At 40.2% G+C, this 21,879-nt stretch overlaps 3 protein-coding genes across 5 annotated transcripts in view; 2 read left to right on the top strand and 1 right to left on the bottom strand.

The window, feature by feature from the left end:
• The window catches only part of LOC126374321 (oxysterol-binding protein-related protein 9), a 129,864-nt gene extending 120,847 nt beyond the window's left edge, over nt 1-9,017 (top strand). For all 3 annotated transcript variants that reach the window (XM_050020885.1, XM_050020884.1, XM_050020883.1), the window contains exons 13-16: nt 1,098-1,357; nt 1,738-1,960; nt 2,483-2,710; nt 3,840-9,017. In XM_050020885.1, the coding sequence (XP_049876842.1) occupies nt 1,098-1,357; nt 1,738-1,960; nt 2,483-2,710; nt 3,840-3,938 (810 nt within the window). In that variant the 3' untranslated portion in view covers nt 3,939-9,017. The remainder of the gene's footprint in view (nt 1-1,097; nt 1,358-1,737; nt 1,961-2,482; nt 2,711-3,839) is intronic.
• A 638-nt stretch (nt 9,018-9,655) lies between these two features.
• On the bottom strand, nt 9,656-21,671 carry LOC126374425 (L-dopachrome tautomerase yellow-f-like). The gene is made up of 8 exons (XM_050021074.1): nt 21,575-21,671; nt 19,685-19,888; nt 19,043-19,164; nt 17,785-18,011; nt 17,138-17,249; nt 14,951-15,031; nt 14,443-14,553; nt 9,656-9,979 (listed from the first exon to the last, which is right to left on the bottom strand). Exons 2-8 carry the CDS (start codon nt 19,689-19,691, stop codon nt 9,794-9,796), a joined length of 846 nt encoding a protein of 281 aa, XP_049877031.1. The 5' UTR covers nt 19,692-19,888; nt 21,575-21,671; the 3' UTR covers nt 9,656-9,793.
• LOC126374406 (RING finger and CHY zinc finger domain-containing protein 1) overlaps nt 20,983-21,879 on the top strand; it is a 16,678-nt gene continuing 15,781 nt past the window's right edge. Inside the window, exon 1 of the mRNA XM_050021045.1 lies at nt 20,983-21,251. Coding sequence (XP_049877002.1) covers nt 21,141-21,251 — 111 coding nt within the window. The 5' untranslated portion in view covers nt 20,983-21,140. The remainder of the gene's footprint in view (nt 21,252-21,879) is intronic.

Raw genomic sequence — 21,879 nt, 5'->3', positions numbered from 1 at the left:
GTTTTCTGTGTTATTTGTAGAACTTTTCTAAACAAGTCATAAGATACTGGCGACTTACTCGCGAGTTGTTCCGCGAAATTTCATACCTCCTAACTTAAAATATGGCAGAGTCTCATACAAAATTTCGGGCCCTTTTTTAATCCTTTGGGGGCTGAATTTCGCAAAATTTCGTCTTACTGAGCACCTACGTCTTAAAAGGAAACCCCCTGAAAAATTTGAGACTCCTAGCGCTTCTAATTTCTGAAATTTCGTAATAAGTGACTTTTCACTTTTTAAAATAATAGATTTGTAGATCCCCTCATTACATGGGAGTTAAACATAGCTGGCGAGGAGTGGATGGATATACCTCTTCAAGGATACAGGCGTGATGCTCTGTTTTATTTGTAGTTCTGAAAACGCACAAAAACATTCATTAATTGACTCTGTTCTGGATGGTTGGTTAAGTTTGCTCCTATTTCTTTATTCTATGATCATGGTCTACGGTTTTTTTAAGGTGTGTACTGAGCATACTCCACCTCGCTGCTAAACGACTAAACTACTCTTTGGTGGAAGCCATTGGGTTTATCCATTACACCAATTTTCTTCAAGTTTTTGATGATCCACTTAACATAATTTACGATGTACAATCAAAGACCAAAGTGCAGTCACTGAGCCCAGCGAATTGTTTGTAAACTGTGGTTGAATTTTGAACCATTAGTTGTAATAATTTTATTTCTTTTTTTGTTTTTGTAGGTGTTTTTGATCTATTACAGAAACGACTCAAGTGTCTTAAGTGCAACCAGTTAATTTATTACTTTGCAAGAAACTGATTGGACTTTGGCACTTCATCGTACCAGTTACCGACCCCGCCGGCGTGGCTGACGATTTCTCTCAATCAGCGCTTATCGCTATCGACCCACTAGGGTCGATTAATTCCTTCAAATAGTTTTCCTCTCAGACGACGCCCTGAGCCGAGGTTCGCGCCCAACTGGGCACTTGTCTTAAACGTTGTACTGGGTGAGAGCCTTCAGCGCATTTGTCCGGCGAAGTAGTTAATGCCATCTGCTGCAAATCTAAAAAAAGCGCCTTATCGTACCTAATAGTATTTCTCCTTCCAGCAAGAGGTAGGCGACGGTCCGGTCCCATGGTGCACACCGGATCAGCTGTCCTTCGTAGCGGAACAAGTGTCACACCACCCGCCGATCTCGGCGTTCTACGCGGAGCACGTGAACAAACGTATACAGTTCGAAGCCTGGGTTTGGACGAAGAGCAAGTTCCTAGGACTCTCCATCGGAGTCCACAACATTGGTAAAGGCACCGTCACGTTGCTGGACACTGGGGAAGAATACACGCTCACATTCCCCAACGGATACGGCAGGTACGAAGCATTTTCAGTGAAGCATCTTTTGTGAAATTAGAATTAAAATTGTTTCGAAAGTGAATTTAATTATCAAAGTGATCACTGGTAGTGATAGGAGAAAATGATCGCCTGTTCGCTGGTTTTGATCTGCCTTGACCCTTGAAATTACTTTCTATTCCAGTACAGAAAAATAATGTAATAAAAATGTACTAACATAGCATGTTAATTGTTCTTTTTTAATACTATTAAAAGATTTACGCCACCACGATCTCATCTGGTCTTAAGCAGCGTGGTCTAAGGTGTAGCACGCAAACTCAAATAGTGCCTATTCTTTCTTGTTTCATTTATTTAGTACATAATCAACAGCTAACTACTAATAACCGTCTCATCCCTTCCAGATCAATACTAACAGTTCCCTGGATCGAACTCGGCGGGTCGGTCGTCATCGAGTGCCAACAGACTGGCCACAAGGCGAACATAGAGTTCCTCACCAAGCCCTTTTACGGTGGCAAGAAGCATCGTGTCACATGTGAAATATTCGCCGCCAGCGACAAGAAGCCGTATTATACCGCGCAAGGCGAGTGGAACAGCAGAATGGATGGGCGCTGGACTGATTCTGGGGTAAGTGATGGTTTAACAAGTGGCATTGAGCATTCGGCTCACGATCTGGAAGCCCCGCTCCGATTCCCGATGGGGACTCTGTCGAAATTTGTGTGATTGACCTTTGTTTGATAAAGCCATTGCTGGCTAAATCACCTGGTCGTCCGAAAAAGTGAGATGAAGCGCGGAAGGTTAAGCCGTTGGTCCCGGGCTACTAGCGCAAATGCCTACACTGATCCGCAGTAGAGCAGCGTGGCGGAGTATGTTACCCCCTCCGGTTGATCGTGGGGTGGCCGTGGCCAGTAGGGGGACGTGTATAGGCCGTATATGTGTGTATGTTAAGGTGGGTACCGGTGTTACGAGGCGTATTGTACCATTCACAGCGAGCATGATATGTTACGTCATGTGCTTAAAATCAGTGTTTATGCTCGCTACGAGCGCCTTATTTCCCTGTACTGACAGCACGAACGCTCGCTGTGTAACACATTACACAACGCCTCGTAACACCAGTCAGTACCCACCTTTATGCTATTTCTCGAGCAGCGCTCGGAAGTGGTGTTCGACGTGTCGAGCATGAAGCCGCGGCGCAAGCGCGTGGTGCCGGTGGGGCGGCAGGCGGCGCACGAGTCGCGGCGCGTGTGGCGCCACGTGACGTGTGCGCTGCGCGCCGCCGACTGCGACGCCGCCACGGCCGCCAAGCGCGCCGTGGAGCAGGCGCAGCGGGACGCCGTCAAGCTGCGGGACGCCAACGCCGAGAAGTGGCTCACGCAGGTACGCCAGCCCACTACTACATCAACCATACACCTCGTCTAACAAATACACAACCGATCTATGTAAAAAACGTGTCTGCGGCGCATCTTGTCCAGTGATGTGGCGTTCCCGGGAATATTCCCAATTTGGGAACATTCCCAGCAGTCATCATCATCATCACCAGCCCATTAACGTCCCCACTGCTGGGGCACGGGCCTTCCCTAAGGATGGATAGGGAGATCGGGCCTTAAACCATCACGCGGGCCCAGTGCGGATTGATGGTTATTAACGACTGCTAATGCAGCCGGGACCAACGGCTTAACGTACCTTCCGAAGCACGGAGGAGCTCGAGATGAAAACTTCTTTTTTTTTTTTTGTGGTCACCCATCCTATAACCTTTAGTTCGTCGGCGGTGCGTTTAGTGTCTGGGTAGGGACATTTTTGGAGCACCGAAAGGGTTAACAGTAGATATAGGCCGACTATAGGTTTGGTCGAATAGTCGATTTATCAGCCAATTGTCCAGCTACTACTGCGTAGGAAAATACTGTTTCTGAAGTTGGAAATATATACGAAACTATGCAGAACATGATACGTAAAATTTGCAATCAGCACGTATACATTAAGTTATGTAGATAGTATAAGTTCAATATTGGTTGTACAGTGTCGTTTGGGAATGTTCTCAGAGTGAGAATGTTTCCGTTGAAAAATAAGGACACTGGCTGCTTTTCTTTTTCAAACTGTTTTTCCTTGTACTCTGGTCTTATCTAATCTGTCTGAAGGTTAGGCTTTGCGCTTTTTTACTGCTGGCTTTTTTTTGGCTGTGCGATTGTTGAAGTAAAGCAACTTTCGCAAAGGCCGGTCATTGGATAGGTGACCACAAAATAAAAAATGTTTTCATCTCGAGCTCCTCCGTGCTTCGGAAGGCACGTTAAGCCGTTGGTCCCGGCTGCATTAGCAGTCGTTAATAACCATCAATCCGCACTGGGCCCGCGTGATGGTTTAAGGCCCGATCTCCCTATCCATCCATAGGGAAGGCCCGTGCCCCAGCAGTGGGGACGTTAATGGGCTGATGATGATGAAGTCGAACTCGCAATTGAGCTGGTTTTTACTATTCTCTTGAATTGTACTCATGAACCTTTCTCCATTCCAGCTGTTCAGCCCGAAAGGCGAGGAGGGTTGGGAGTACAACACACCCCTAACCAAACGGATGGAGAAACCCAAGGCCGACACCGCCGAGAACACCAGATAATGTACTCTATGCGGCACGACTTAAGGTAGAACTTCAACCTTGTAGGTTACCTAGGACATTTCGTGGCGCACCAAAATGCTATTCGCTTATAATCTTACAAATTCGGGATTTAGCCTGTTCCGGTCTTCGCCATACTTCTTATAAAAGTCTCGTATAAGCGCATGTATAAAGCACTGTTACACTTTTGATTGTATGAACGATGGATTAAAAAAAAATGGTACCGAGAAATTCGGTACTTTGACTTCGAAATACCTGTATTTGTACATTTGTACTCCTTTAAATATACCTTGATTTCATTTGACGGCTTGAGAACAATACATATCTTCTACCGGAGCAGACTCCTACTTCGAACCCCAAACGAATTAACTCAAAAGTCCGCATAAACTTTCCAGTTATGAAGGGGCTTCTTGCCACGAAGCGAAAATAGATACACTTTGTTTATTGAATATTAAGGTTTAATAACACTATCGCGAATGTTTTCCGACTAGCTTAATGCGATCATCAACCACAAAACACCACTTCGTATTAATTATTTAGATTATTCAATGAAGAAAGCAACCATGCCGTTCACGTTCCCGCCAAAAAGCTTCCCGCCATAACCGCTCAACAATTATTAGGCAAAAGTCTTGACGCATACAGCCAAGTGTGTTTTTTTTTTTATTATTATTAAAATGACTGTCCTAATAATGCTATATTTTTTTCCAGCTGTCAAATTAATCAAACTATATTTAATGGAGTGTGATGTCTTTACAAATATCTCAACTAAATATAATGGTCTGGCAGAATTTTAGTTGATCAATAGAATCCATAGAAGATCAATCATGTTAATGCATCGTGCAGTAGGCCTTGTAAAGCAATAACTTCCAGGCAACTTTAGGGTTTAGAATGAATGATTGAAAATGCCTCCCCATTATAGTTTGAGATATTTATATAATTTATGTACCGACGTAACGAGCTGCCAATTTTTTTTTTATGAAAAAAAAAAATACAATCGGTACAGATTTCTGCAGATACCGGTATTTTAAGCCGTTGCAGTGTTTGTGAAGCGGTTTGTGAAATGAAAACTGGTGAGTTCGCAAATGTAATGGGTTACGGGATCCTAAATTTTGTGATGCAAACGTAAATGTACGTTGTGATAGAGAACTATTTCTGAACCGTAGTGTAATTGTGATTTAGCTAAAACTGCATATTGGACAATGTCAACTTTTTTTAACGAATATAATAATAACAAATAGCCTATACAGGGTGTTAGTGACATCGTAACGAATACTGATGAGGGTGGTTCACACCATGATTCTGAGTGATATCAAGCGGAATTTCCTGTCGGAAAATTCATGAAAATTCTTGTTTTTTTTTTCTTAAATTAGTTTCAGTCATAATCTTGCGACGGATAATTCCACTTAATGTCAACTCAGAATCATGTTCTGAATCATCATTCAAAGTTTTCGTGACGATCTCACTAACACCCTGTATATACGCTTTACTACTGGGCACAGGCCTCCCCTCAATCAACTGAATGTGAAAAAATGTAACAGTACAGTTTAACTAATACATTTTTCTACCACTTACCACAGGCACTTACAGGCTTGGAACATAGATGAATATACCACTGACTACCCCAGTTGGGAATATCATCATGAGCTGTTAATGTTATGTCCATGGTCATTTGATGTCATCATCCCCCTAGCATTATCCCGTTTTTCACAGGGTCCGCTTAGCTAACCTGAAGATTTGACAGGTCCAGTTTTTTACAGAAGCGACTGCCTGTCTGACCTTCCAACTCGCGGAGGGAAAACCAGTCCAACACAGGTTAAGTCACATACCTCCGAAAATGCATTTCTCGGGAATGTGGGTTTCCTCACGATGTTTTCGTCGATGTAGCATTCTCCATGCTACTTTTTAGGGAAAAATAGGGCAGTGGTTTCCCTCTTCCGCCCCGCAGTACCCTGTCTGACGCGAGTGTAATGGCGCCCAGAGTAGTCTATTACATTTTTGGCATTGTTCAATATGTTTTATACCTTCAAATTGTTTAAAATGTAAGTCCGAATCTTAAAACTATATTTTTCTGTCTAAGGTATTAATTACAAGTTATCCATTTATCGGGTACTCTTAACAATCAATTTGATCCCCCAAATTTTAAGATTTATATCAAATCAGATCCCAACAGTGGGATCAAGTAGGCTAATAAAAAATAGGTATTATATACATTACCCAGATTTGAAGTCTGTAGTAAAATATGGTTGTAAACACCTCAGTTTGATTAAGATTGAAAAAGGGTCGAGTAAAATGGAATGGGTGAATATCAAAATGTCAAGTTTGGTGGCGAATTTTCATATTATTTTTTCGTGAAAAATTGGGTTCCGACATGAAAAAGGATAGTTCTTACGAGGAACGAGTTACCTCGTGAGAAACAAGTTACCTTGTAGCTGGAACTATCCTTTTTCATGTCGGAACCCAATTTGTCACGAAAAAATAATATGAAAGTTCGCCACCAAACTTGGCACACTTTGATATTCACCCAAATACACTCGAAACCCGCCGACCCGTCGGCTAATGTTGGCAACATTATGTTGGCTGTTTGGCTGGTGGCTTCAGTCATTGCAAGTTGGAAAACTAAAATGACGCCGAGCACCTTAGCACGTAGATTACGCAAGTCAGCGATATGTCGGCGGGTTTCTATTGCCTTCATTATTTTTTTCATACAGGCCCTCGAGTTGTGTCGCTTTTGGTGTGTTATACGCAACATAATACCGTAGACAGCCCATTTTATTCCTATTTCTAATTTGACCAACGTGTTATTTCTAGTTTTTATACCCTTGACTCTTAAATTGTTTTGTAATTTAACTGTTAAATGGCCTATCGATGTACTGGAGTAATAGAGGCAATATTGTAAATATAAAGCTGTATGCATTTGTGACTTCTGTTATTCACGCTAAGCACACGCTAGACAGGACGGTGTTTGTTTAATTGAGTCTTTATCTTGACAGATAGAAATATCCTATAACTCTTCTTCTATCGTGTGAGTTGTGTGGTGGATTACTAACCCCATCAACCATAGTATCAGGGTTATTAATGAGCCGCCAAACGCCCCTGACATGACTCATGTAACGACTACATACTTACATCAGTAAGTAGTAAAGTAAACCTTCCGAAGCACGGATCACCTTATTTTCGGACAATCAGGTGATCAGCCTGTAATGTCCTGACCAAACTAGGGATCACAAAGTGATTTTTATGATATGTTCCCCACCGGGATTCGAACCCGGGACCTCCGGATCGTGAGCCCAACGCTTGCGGTAAGGGTATGCAAAATCACAAGATAGGATTTCAATCTTGTTAAGACAGAAACTTGAGTTATGCGAACACCTTACAGATCGGCTTTACCACAAAACTGTATTTGGCACTTTAAGAATGACAGCTAGGCAAAATTTAACTGTAAAGGGTTGTTAACAAGTATCTTAAATTTATGGGTTTTTCATTATCATTCCAAAATAGACATAAATTAATTGTCAAATGTGAATACAGAATCGAAATTCTTTAAAAATGTAATAGTTACAGTCGTCCGACCTAATTCAGAGAGTTAAAAAGAAATGGCGTGGAATTCTCTGCCGTCTTCTGTATTTCCGAATGCATATAACCCCTGTGCTTTCAAGGGCAGAGTGAACCGGCACCTTTTGGGCGAGCTCGCTCCATCTTAGACCTCGTCAATGCCTTCGGGAAAGTCTGGGACCTAGAGCAAACCCATCAAAGGTAAAAAAATGGCAACAACAGATTGACAAGCAACATACAAAATAACGTTGTGCTAGAACAGGACGGAGTATACCACTAATTATATTTCAGGCGTTATTTCAAATGACTATAAATTTGCTTGGCTGTCAAATTCTTTAAAACGTGCTAAACACTAAAAACTTTTTATGTGGTAAGATAATGTTTTTAACTGGGTAAAGGACTAAGTATGTAATAATAAGACGCTTTAAAAGACCCTCTAATTCTTAGCTTTTTTTTTGATAAACCTCATTCGATAAACGATTAAAAAAAATAACTCGTTCTTGAGTGATGTTTGCCAATTAAAGGCAATAATTCATGTTTATACATATAACACGGAGACGCCATTGTTTCACAATAACGATTGTTTTATAAAGGTTAGGTTTATTTTCTTATTCGGTTTCATTTCCCATTCGTTTACATTTCTTATACGTTAAAATATTGTTATAAAATGTGTAATAGTCGTGCAAATATCGACTAGATTTTTTGAAACCACTGCGAATGTTAAAAGGAAAAAATCTTTAAAAGCTTAGAGAGAAAATTTGTAATATATAAGATGATATTAAAAACGATGATCTTAGAAATAGGAGAGTAAAAATTAGATGGGTAATAGACTAGAGATTAGAATGTTTTATCTTTTACTTGTACATTAAATACTTACTTTTTATAAATACCAGAAATTAAAAAGTAGGTTAAAAGTAGATCCTTGAATGGAAGGTTTGTGCTACTGATATGTGTAATGCTCATAGGACCGAGTGTGCGTAGGATACTCGTTCAAATATTTTGAAGTTAGAAGTACTGTTTGATAACTTACGAAAAGGCAAGGCATTTTTATACTTTATAATTGAATAAATATTGCTATATTTTTTCTTTAGGTTATGCTCTTCAATATTATGATAAATGACCACTAATATGTAATGTCAAAGAGAAACTTTTTTGTATAAAGATACCTAGACATCGGCACTACAGTTAATACGCCATTTTGAAAATAATGCTTCGGATTTTTCAAGATGGCGGATAGGTATGCTAACGAAATTCGATGTAATTTATATGTAAAATAAACGAAAATGTACCGTTATCTAAATGAGGTTAAGGTTTATTGTAGTTTTCCATACTTAGTCCTTACCCTACTTCATAAATATAAAATGATAAAAAAGAAACGTAATAATAGTGAAAAGACTGATCAATGAACGAATCACAGCGAGGAAAGCAATGAAGACACATGCAAATATAACTATATCCCATCACATAGACTTATTTAATTAATAGTTAAACAATGTTGTATATTTCAATAAAAAATTACGTTTAAATTTATTTGCGCGGTTTTATTTTAACGGTATTTTTACATTGCAGGAGATTGCAGGGAAACTTAGCTGCCGTTTGTTGTCATTTTGCGAACCAGACGCACAGCGCAGAATGACCAGTTATGCTACTTTATACCATATAAAACTAAAACGTAACAATTAGGATGACAGCAGGACAAATATATACTTCTCCTAGCGAGAAAAAGACGAGAGATGTGTCTCTTTCGCGCTGTGTACAGCTTAGTACGAGACAAGATATAGCATTCTAATTAAGCTGCCATTTCTTTTTTCAGGAGATTGTATAATAACCCGGACCCCAGGGATGATGAGGTTGGTAATCAACCACACAACCCACACGATAGAAGACGACCCTGACATAAGACAATCTCCTGTATGCTTCTGCTACGTTCGTTTTCAGTATGATTGCCCTGGGGCGGAACGGAGGAGATGTGCAGGAATCGACAAACTACCGCGATAGAGAAAGAGCAGCAGGGTCTTCTCATTTTTTCACAGGATCCGCTTACCTAACCTAAACATTTGACAGGTACGGTTTTATACATAAGCGACTGCCTATCTAACCTAAACCGCAAAGGGAAACAAGACCAATACAGGTTAGAAAAACAATATAAAAAAGTTAATATCACATAATTTAATCACCTGTTTATATATTAAATAACAATAAATACCAAATAGTTTACCGGTTATCTTGATTCAATCCGACATTTTAACACGTTTTTCTATGATGTTTAGTAAAAAGTTGATTTGACTATTATTTTTAGAAGAGTATTATTTAATCTTCATCCGCTTGAAGAAGCAGAAGTTGCTCTTATTCTTCTCGCACGGGGTGCCTTGTATGACCTGCGCGATGGGCGCGGTCAGGACGCGGAAGTTGACCTGGTTGAAGTCCATGGCCTCGTAGAGGAACCTGGCCTGACGGTCGCTCAGCACCCACAGGTTACCCTCGTGATCCACCTTCAACGGTAAGTGATGGAAAAAGATTAAAACTACGAATACAACGGAAACTCTCCGCCCCGTACCAATTCGTATCAGGCGCCGACTTCTGGGTCTTACTTTGGTGTACCCAAACAACAGGAAATTCCAGAATGGGTGGTATTTAGTCGAACGTAGGTACTTAATCCGTCAAGTCTAAAAGTCTTGTAAGTTGCAACGGGTTCCCGTTTAAGGGGGCTTAAAAGAGGTTATAAGCGAGTTACGTTACCGTTTTATACCTTTCCCTAATTGGTCCTTATAAGGGCAGCGTAACCATATTACTAAACACCGATCTATATAGAGTATTGAGCGGTTTAAAAAACGCCTACAATACAATACAAATATATTTTATTGCACCAAAATAAGAGGAAATATTTATAATAGGAGCTTCCCACTATCTTAAAGGCGGCTCTATCAGAGCAACTGAAACCCATCGACGAAAAAATCACCGAATTGTCAACCTTTGTGGAGTTTGCTAGTAAGCAGTATGATGAGATGAAATTGCTACTTGATGCACGCGAGAGCGAAATAAAGCAACTGAAGTCCTCAAACGAGCTTCTGGGTTCGAAGGTTAAGGATTTATGTAATAGAATTACAGCAATGGAACAGCACTCTCGAGAATCAAATATTGAAATCAGCGGAATTCCAGAGTTTAGATCAGAAAACTTGCCACAAATCATTTCGCGAATTGGCGAAGTGGTATCACATCAAGTAAGGGATGAAACCTTGCTTACCTGCTTTCGAGTTGCAAAAATGGACAGTAATAGCACCCGCCCTCGCACCGTTATTGCGCGATTCAGCAGTCCTAGAAATCGGGACTCATTTCTGGCAGCAGTACAACGCTACAATAAAGGCATTAAAAATGTAGAGGAAAAGCTTAATACGAGCACTGTAGGTATTGGAGGGACTAAACTACAAATATTTGTGTCAGAGCACCTTTGTCCCGAAAAAAAAGCCTTACATGCGGCTGCCAGAACAAAGAAAAAAGCCCTGGATTTTGCGTATGTGTGGGTCAGAAACGGAAGGGTATATATGAGGAAAGATGACAGATCTCAAGCAATCCTCATTAAAAGCCACGATAGTCTTAATCGCCTGGAATCCAACGAGAAGTCATCACAGATGACCACATAATTTTGAACTTCACTTTGCCCTATCTGTAAAAATCCTGTAGTCGTGTGATGGCGTCATACTATATTTAACAATGCTCCGTATGTATTATCAGAATCTCGGTGGAATGAAGACAAAAACAAATGAAATTTATAAAAATATTCTTCAGAACGATTATGATGTGATATTTTTCACTGAGACATGGCTGAATACGGATATTTCAAGTAGCGAGTTCATCGACACTAAGTACCAGGTCTATCGGCGTGACAGGGATAAGAAGTTTACTGGAAAATTAGAGGGAGGTGGAGTACTAGTTGCTGTAAGGAATAACATTAAGTCTCTACGAATGACTGACTGGGAAGGAGAGTCCGAGCACATATGGGTAGTGATTGAAGTTTTAATTGATAGAAAACCGGCACGTGTTGCATTATGCTGTGTGTATCTACCTCCGCCTGTTAAGAACCGTACTCTGAGGCTTTTCTTGGAGGGAGTTAGTGATGTTCAACTTGTAATTGACAGTTTGATTATTATTGGTGACTTTAACTTGCCATTTATATCTTGGTCTTTAGATGAAAGTGATAGTGTTATTGCTGAAAACTATGAAGAGACTCTTGGTTACACGTTAATGGATTTCATTGCTCTTTCCGGTCTAAATCAGTTTAGTGTCATCAAAAATGTGCAGGATAGAACATTGGATCTAGTTCTGAGTAATTTGCCTTGTCATGTGTCTGTAGCTAACGTACTTCTGAGTAAAATAGACCCTAAACATCCTCAACTTGAGGTGCTTGTGAAAACCGCTGAACTTAAACCTTTAAAACCCATTCCTAGAATTGTTAATAATTTTTATAAGGCAGACTATTGTAATATAATCTTAGGTTTGAATAAGATTATTTGGTCGGATATATTTGTTAATTGCAGGACTGTTGATGAAATGGTTGCACAATTTTACACGGTTTTGAATAAGATTATTAGGGATCATGTTCCTATTCGCAAATTGCAAACGCATAAAAGTCCAGTTTGGTTTACTAGAGATTTGATGAAATTACTTAAAGAAAAGGAGAAATTAAGACTCAGATATAAAAAGTACGGTAATCCTCGTGATCGATTAGAATTTCAATTACTCAGATCAAGGGCTGACAAATTATTTAATTCATGTTACAACTCGTACATAAATAATGTTGAGGGCAATTTAAAGAGTAATCCCAAATCATTCTGGAGGTACGTACATGACAAAAGAGACGGTGATTCCAATCTGCCTTCGGTAATGACAAATGGTGTTACCACGGCTAACACCGGAGACAGTATGGCCAATCTTTTTGCCAGTCAGTTTAAATCCACTTTCTGTGATGCGGACTCAGTATCGGCCACTGCTGCTTCCGGTGTATCAGGTATCACATCTACTGCTGCTTGTCCTCTCTCCCGAGTCGTTCTTAATGAGCGCGCTATCTTACAGAAAATGCGGAAAATGGACCATAACAAGGGAGCAGGGCCTGATGGAATCCCACCGCTCTTTGTCAAGCGCTGCGCCTCTGCGTTGACATATCCTCTTAAGGAAATTTTTAACAAGTCTCTCGAAACTGGAATATTCCCCGCAGAATGGAAAAAAGCCCGTATAGTGCCTGTTTACAAAAAAGGTAAAGAGAATATAGTCAGTAACTACAGACCAATTTCCATACTCTCGACGTTTTCAAAACTCTTCGAATCACTTGTCTGCCCTGTAATCACAGGTCACACAGATCATTTGCTTACAGATAAACAACACGGATTCAGGAAGGGGCGATCAGTTGTCACAAATTTAGCTTCATACACAACATCCATTATTTCAGGTATTGATGGAAGAAAGCAAATAGATTCCGTCTATACTGATTTTAGTTCAGCGTTTGATAAAGTTAGTCACCGCGTACTATTGGATAAACTTACTGCGCAGTACGGGATTTGTGGTGTATTTCACGATTGGCTCAGATCATATCTTTCAGATCGTAGTCAAACTGTGGTCATTAGCGGATATGCATCCCAGCCGTATACCGCCACATCAGGCGTACCTCAAGGATCGCATCTCGGGCCAATTTTGTTTGTCTTGTTTGTAAATGACATCGTTCAGTGCATTAAATATAGTCGTTGCTCATTGTACGCAGATGATATGAAGATATACAACGAGATAACCTGTGACTCAGATGTCCAAAAATTACAGGACGACATAAATAGTGTGTCGGGGTGGTGTCGATCTAACGGGATGGTACTTAATGTAGACAAGTGTCAGTATATTACATTTACTAAGAAGAGAAAACCTCTATCTTCAAACTATACTATAGACGGGAGTCCAATCGCGCGGGTGACGCAGGTGCGCGATTTGGGTATCATCCTTGATAATGAGATGACTTTTGTTCCTCATTATGACTATATTATAGGTAGAGCTGCTAAAATGTTATGTTTTCTGAAACGAACAACCAAAGATTTTAAAATGATCGGATCCAGAATTGTCCTATTTTATGCTCTCGTACGTAGTATCCTGGAGTTCGGCTGTCAGGTCTGGAATCCTGTCTACCAAACACACTCAGACCGTATTGAGTCCATCCAAAGATCTTTTACTCGGCACCTCGGATACAGGTCTCCAGGTATAAGCCATCGACAATCATATGACGCTCGCTTAACCTATTTTAAGATGAAGAGACTGAGTGATAGACGGAAAACTTTAGATCTGACTTTCCTTCATAATCTTGTGAATGGTAAGGCTATCAGCGAGGATATAATGTCACTGGTTGGTCTCTCGGTGCCTCGTCGCGCTGGTGGTCGTCGGGAGCATACGGACACATTCAGGGTGCCGTGGTGTAGGACTAATCTTGCCAGTAAACATTTTCTCCCAAGACTGCTCAGAACGTATAACCAATGTTGGAAGGAGTATGATCTTGACATATTTCATAACAGTTTGCCTAAATTCAAGAAACTTATTGTGCAATCATCTAGTCATGACCGTTAGTTTAACAGTTATTTTTTTTTTTTTTTCTTGTACCTATTCTTCTTTTTTTTTTTGTTGTTGTAGTGTTGCCTGGCTGTAACTATTCATAAGATAAGATAAGATAAGATATTTATTGCATTCCTTTTGTTATTCCGTTAATTTTTTATTATTTTTTTTTTTAAACAAATTCTACATAAGTATATGTTAATTACATAAGTTGTGCACGTCTGTAATTGGTGCAAACACTAGTACTAGCCTTAAGAAAGTTTTATTAATTGTTGTGTGTTTGTACTGTTGATGTGCCTAATAAATAAATAAAATAAAAAAAATAATAGACTCTTTAAATATGTATATGGCAAATAGCGGCTAATGCTTGGCCTACCTTGATGTCGTTAGGAAACTCCATAAGACTGCAGTCCTTCATGACGATGGGAGTGAACTCCTTAATGAATGGCCGCTCCACATTCCAGCACCCAAACCCGTTCTTGCTCACCTGGAATCAATCACCCATACTTCTATTATTGAAAATATCACGGGGTTTCCAGGATATGTCTTCCAGGATTGATAAAAGGACGCCACACACAAAGACATAACAATAACAGCATTTAAAACTATCACAAAAAGCATGGAGGATGTTCATTAGAATGTTCATACGGTGGTGGTGGACGTCCTGAGATAAAAGGGCCTCATTCAGCACAAGTCGCGGCGTGAACCACGACACTGGTATTATGTGGACCCTGCTGGGTGAGGCACGAACTTCGTGTTACATTATTACTCGTACATATCGATGTACTATCGTACATAGATAATCGCGCTCTTAGCGCAATCTATGGTATGGTATACTTAAGGTAAAATATTGAATAGGTAGGTCAATATGTTCCCTTATTTACCTGTGTGAAAAATAGGACATTAGTAGTCAGATCGAAGTCACACGCTGTTGCTTGTGATTTTGGACCCCTATCGCCGACGACCTGCAACGAAGCATGTTCTCTGCATTGTCATAAATACACTGCATGTCTCCTTATCACGTAGGTCAGCTGGAAGAAATCTCTTTTTACAAGCTTTTATTTAACTTGCAATGTATGTATGTATGTATGTATGTTTGTGTGTTCGGGTGGAATTTTATAACTCAATTTTAAGGCACTTGCCCTCAACCGATTGAGCTGAAATTTTGCATGCACGTGTATATCCGATGACAATGCAATATTATTATGACATGGAGCTGATCTGATGATGAAGTCGGAAGATAGCCATAGCAACTCAGTAATTAAATAACATAACCACATCGAGTTTGGGCTCATTTCATTCGACTAGATGAGTACTTTGGTGCTAGATAGTAACGAAGGTCTGATGATGGAGCCGGAAGACAGCCAAAGGAACTCAGTACTTAAACGACACAACCAAATCGAGTTTGGGCTCGTTTGATTCGCCTAGATGAGTACTTAGATGCTAGATGGTAACCAGGGTCTGATGATGGAGCCGGAAGACAGCCAAAGGAACTCAGTACTTAAACGACACAACCCCATCGAGTTTGGGCTCGTTTGATTCGCCTAGATGAGTACTTAGATGCTAGATGGTAACCAGGGTCTGATGATGGAGCCGGAAGACAGCCAAAGGAACTCAGTACTTAAACGACACAACCCCATCGAGTTTGGGCTCGTTTGATTCGCCTAGATGAGTACTTTGGAGCTAGATGGTAACCAGGGTTCGATGGTGGAGCCGGAAGATAGCCAAACGAACTCAGTACTTAAATGGTGCAATCGGATACATAACGGAAATATTATGGCCTTGCTTCCGGAGAGCTCAAATGTATGATACTGACATACCTTCCGTCCGTATAGACTTCGGTAAAGACGGTGTTCATCTCATTCAACCCAAGACTGTGCAATTTCCAGCAAAATTTAGTCGCGGCACTGCAGAAAGGAGAATGTTACCAATTATATTATGTTGGGCTTGTACGGTACACAAAATGCAGGGTAGTACTGTTGACCATGCCGTTGTATACTTGGGCTCGAAGCTCTTTGCCGCTGGTCAAGCATATGTGGCCTTAAGTAGGGTGAAATCGTTAGAAGGGCTCCTAATTGAAGAGTTGGATTGTTCAAAATTAACTGGCAAACGACCTTGCAATAATGATGCGTTGAATGAGATGAACAGACTTAGGAACTTACAAGGTGAAAACTAAAAAGTATAAAATAAATTAAGGTAAAAAAATCTTTAAAAACAAGCTTTTATTTAAATGCGCTAAAAAGAAAAAAATAAACTTTTACACTATAACTTTACTGTCAACTTATAACATTTCAAATTCAACATATTTGACACAATTTATATGTTTTAAAAGCTTGTCGCGAGATTTAAGTACTCGTATTTACTTTCTTAGTTTAAAATTTTTAATAGGCAGGTATTTTAAAACTTGCTTTTAAAATTACGAGTAGGTACTTAAATCTCGCGACAAGCTTTTAAAACATATAAATTGTGTCAAATATGTTGAATTTGAAATGTTATAAGTTGACAGTAAAGTTATAGTGTAAAAGTTTATTTTTTTCTTTTTAGCGCATTTAAATAAAAGCTTGTTTTTAAAGATTTTTTTACCTTAATTTTTTAGAGATAAGCTTACCTGTACTGTCTGATTTCTTTGTGTTTCTTTCTGTGTTCTATTGTGTACAAATAAATAAATAAATAAGTATGTTTAATATAATTCTAATGACGTCCATGGTCCAGTGGTTGAGCGTTGTACTCATGATCTGGTGGTCCCGGTTATTGCTTACTGATGTAGGTGAGTACGTAATCATTACATGAGTCATGTCAGGCCTATGGCGGCTCAATAATAACCCTGACACCAGGGTTGATGGGGTTGGTAATCCACCTCATAACCCACACGATAGAAGAAGATATAATTCTAGATAAGTATACTGATTCCAGTACACAGCATCTAATTTTATTTTAAATTATACCTGTCATTTTATTATCCGCCGAAAAGGAAAAGGCCGGTAATCGACAGGCATATATGGAACACACGTCAATTTTAGGCAGAAATTTAAAAATCCCGCAAATGTCAAATTGCAATATTGCTTACTTACTTCAACTCCTTCTATAATATCTTCAGGGGCTGCGTTTTTATTCCTCAACAGTTTTGTGGACATCTTGAACTGTTTCGTGCTTGACGTCGGATGCAGGTACAAATCCCGGTAGCTGAAAACAAGTTAGTGTAACCACTTTGAGCAAAACTTCGGAATCTGGAGGACCGGATTCAGTTTCTGATGGGGGCATTGTAGAAATCACTTTGTAAGACTGACCTTTGCTTGGTAAGGCCATTGCAGGCTTGAGTCACCTAATTGTCCGAAAAATAAGACGATTCTGTGCTTCGGGGGGCTCGTTAAGCAGTCGGTCCCGCCTAACTATTCAGTTGTGTAGTCGTTACATGGTTACATGAGCTATATAAAGGGCCTTTGGCGGCTCAATGGACCCTAACACCAGGGAAAACCGAGCTTTTTATTAGACCAACCTGATAGGTGATGAACCGTATCGCCGCCTCCGTCTAAGTCCGGGTTTCCACTGATGCGGAGATGTGCGGATGTGACCAATCACAGCGTTCGAGAGAGCGAAAAACGAAGACGCTCTGTCACTCTCTGCCTCACGGTGATTGGACGATTCCTGCACATCTCCGCACAGCTCCGCGTCAATGGAAACGCAGCCTAACCCATAATATGCCTATTAAAACACTTACCCATCTTTTTTCGGTCTAGACAAAGCAGCGGAAGACACACCGTCATTCCAATAGAAATCGATCCCGCCCACTTTATAGATCCCAGCGTTGGGATCGAAGTTGAAATGGGGGTGTTCGATCCTCCATGCAGTGTTGTCCGTTAAACTGTACACGACTATCGCGTTTGAACCCATGTCGGTTATATAGGCATAAGCATCCTTGCAGCCTTTGCCTATTATATCTACGACCTGAGAAAAAACATAACGATGCCTTGAAGAACATTTTGTGCCTGTTCATCTTATCGACTGAATTCGATTTTGAGTTTGAAATTTAGACCATAGATATATGATATGAAAATGTCACCAGGCTCGCCCCCTATGGGACATAAAACATAACTGGCGAGGAGTTTAATTTGCCAAAAAAGTTAATGTGACATGGTTTCAAGGTGTATACATTAGTACTCGTGACCGTACATAACCCTGCACCCCTGCTAAGCATTATTTTCACGTCCTTTCAGACGCTGCTACGCCTCTAAGTCCCTAGTTTCATTAGGACATTACAGGCTGATCACCCGATTGTCTGAAAGTAAGATGTACCGGGCTTCGGTGGGCACATTAATCAGTAGTAGGTACCTACCCTCCAATGTATACACTTTGAAACCATGTCACATTAAGTTTTTTGACAAATTTAACCGTAAGTCTCGTTAAATGTTAAATATCATAGTGCGACAGGGTTCTAAAATGGTTACATGATATTGCTCATGACTGTACCTAGTCGTTACATGAACCATGTCACGGGCCTTTGGCGGCTCAATAATCTTCTTCTTCTATCGAGTGGATTGTGAGGTAGAAACAAGAAACAATTATTGTGAATTACCAACCCCATCAACCCACAATAATAAATAACCCTGGTGAGTTGCTGAGGTTGATCATCCACCTCACAACCCACAGGATAGAAAAAGAAGACGATTGTAGTGCGATTTATTCCTGGAAATGAATCCCATACCAACTTCTGCTTCCCGGTGGTTTACCTGACTCTCCTGAGCCGAGGTTCTCGCTCATCTGGGCACTGTCAGGGCTGCTACTTATGTTAAATTTTATACCGGATGAGTGCTATGGGGTGGATCTTCGAACACCGATGGTCTTTATCATGTTGTCAACTTACATTAAGTTCTAAATGGATATTTGCAAAGACACATTCTAGGATATTTTTGCGTTTACAGTAATGAGATTGACTACCAGTGGCCGAAGAATCACCCATTGAATTTAGGATCACTTACAATACTGGTAAATACAGATGTATCTCTCAGCACATCATCGGGCAAGACGAACCGATTGACCACCGTGTTGTTTTGCAACTCGAATACTATGAGCGCCGGCGCACTCACTTGTTTCGCACTATCTGTATTATTTATAATAAAAAAACCGTATTATACAGGGTGTTAGTGATATTGTAAAGAAAACTTTAACGGATAATTCAGACTGTGATTCTGAGTTAATACCAAGAGGAATTTTCCGTAGGAAAAACAATGTCCTGAGCCGAGGTTCTTGCTCATCTGGGCACTCTCAGGGCTGATATGTTAAATTTTATGCCGGATAAGAACTCATCTACAATAGGCCATGTCAAAAACAAACTATTTAGGTAGACATTTATCTACCTACGGGAATATGATACGTTGCGTCTATAGGTTGAAGCTTGCGTAAGTACGCGGGAATGAGGGTCATGCTTTCATGAATCTTGAGTAGATGTTTTAGGTGCACGCGCACGTAAATGCACGGCAGGAGGAGCACGCGCCGAAATCAACGAATTTTGGAGTAAAATGTGTGGCGTGCGGCACGAGTAGGTGCGCGGCGACTTAGGCGTGTGCGACTCCTGCGGCGCATCTAGGTGATCATGCACCATTTGACTGCTGTGTACTCACTAGCCATATCCGAGACTCCATTATCAACCACCCACAGTCTGTCACATTTGTCCACGTGAACCCTGAATGTGGAGACAACAGTCGCCGGAGTGGTGGGTTGAGGGGCGGAGTCTTTCACAAAGCCGTCCTGCCAGCTTGGAAACGGGTTTAGAGGCTGGTCTTGCGAGCCGTTGAGAGATATGTAGTTTAAAGACGACGGTACTCCTGGAAACGGTCACATCATCATCTCCCTGGCGTTATTCTGTTTTCACAGGGTCCGCCTACCTAACATGAAGATTTGACAGGTCCCTTTTTTTCGCAGAAGCGACTGCCTGTCTGGCCTTCCAACCCCCAAAGGGAACAACTCAAAACAAGTCAAGTCAGCTCTCAAATGCATTTCTCAGGAATGTGGGTTTCCTAATGATGTTTTCCTTCACCGTTGAGCACGTGGTAATCATCGGTCCCAGCTACTATTTACTTAAGTAAGTACGGAGTCGTTACATGAGCCTTGTCAGGGGCCTTTGGCGGCTCAGTAGTAACCCTGACACCAGAGTTGATGAGCTAACAACCCACGCGAGAGAAGATTATGTAAGATAAGTACACATACATACATACATAAACTCACGCCTATTTCCCACCGGGGTAAGCACACTAAAACTAAGCTAAGATAAGTACACTACACAAGTATAGTTACGTATATCACCTTTTTTCCATCGTGGAATGGTGATAAAAAGCTTATCTTTCCACCTGGCCAGCCCCGTTGGCATGTTATGCACAGCTACGTAATCCCCTGAAGTGACTGCAGCATCCCTTGTAGCATTATTCTCCCAAGCGAATTCTATGACTTTCCATTGAAACTTTGGAGGAATAAGCCCAGCTGCCCAAGGAATAAGAAGAAGAAAAATAAAACCTGTGGCTTTCATATTTGCGTCTAATTTACATTTTAGATTTTGAAAATTATTTTTATATATGTTTTTTATATTATTTATTAATGTTTTTTTAAGTTTATGAAATATTTCTACGACACATATTGGGATTGATTTTTGTGTCAAATTTAACGGAACCGGATACCTGTCTATGTTGTGTCTAGGCAATACTTTATTTTATTTTAATGGTGAATTTTTATACAATACATGTGAAGTTAATTTAGAAGGTTCTAAATATTTTATTAACATTATACACTCGTAAATACAAACTAAAAGTTATAGACGAATTTTGTTCAACCGAATGCGTTTCGTTGGCTTAGATACAAATTATTTATCCTGTGACACCGAAACGCGTTTGTCATTTAAATGTCAAAAATTTTCGAAAACGTCAAATCAGTCAATGAAAATCACGCAGAGCCAAGGTGTTCATATTCATGAATAATCGTTGTAGATGTCACGAAATGTTGTTTTCCATTAAATAAAGTGCAATAGTCCAACTTATTAGTTTCAAGATTTGTTGTCTATTGCCGGGTTTAACCGGAAAACAAAACATGTCGACGGAAAAGGAAGAAACGACGAACGGTGCAGAGACCGAGCCGACTGATGAAATTGCTGAAAAACGTATTGGATGCGCTCATTACAAGCGCCGAGCCAAATTTGTGGTGAGTTAATATGCCTTATAAATCAATGCCGATTGATATGCAATCAATATGAGCTATATTCACGTCTACATGAGCTTGAAAAGGGTCGCATTCTATATTTACACTTCCGCGACGTAATAAAGTGAAGAACCGATGAATTGCGAGTTTGGAAAACAAAGAAATGTCACCGAACCGCCAATTCGTGCATATGGAGATATTTTTATTCGGCTCCAAGATGATTTCATGGTTTTGGAAAGTTCTACATACAGCCACATGTTCAGTGTTACTGACCTCACACCAAGGTCAATGTATCTCTAAATTCAAAACATTTTCAGTATTCTCACCTGGATTGGAAAACTTGGCAAGTCTTGCTTGTTTATCTCTGGAGTTGTTGATACTTCTGGAACTTTTTTTTATATTAGTTTCCTCCCGACATTTGTAATAAACGTATTTGAAATTAGACTTATGTTGTATTACGTTTGCATGATTCATATACTCAATAAGATAAAACATGTTTAATAATGATTGTTTTATGTGGTTTGTTAAATGCTTATAATATAGGTAAACGTAATACCTATTCAAAGTCAAATAAAATTGTAATACTAACATACCTAGATCATATTTACAATTCACATACAAAGATCTATTC

The sequence above is a fragment of the Pectinophora gossypiella genome, chromosome 17 (assembly GCF_024362695.1).
Source record: "Pectinophora gossypiella chromosome 17, ilPecGoss1.1, whole genome shotgun sequence".
Taxonomy (NCBI): Eukaryota; Metazoa; Arthropoda; class Insecta; order Lepidoptera; family Gelechiidae; genus Pectinophora; species Pectinophora gossypiella.
The sequence above is the reverse complement of the archived record's forward strand: the minus strand, read 5'-3'. Positions and strand labels throughout refer to the sequence as shown.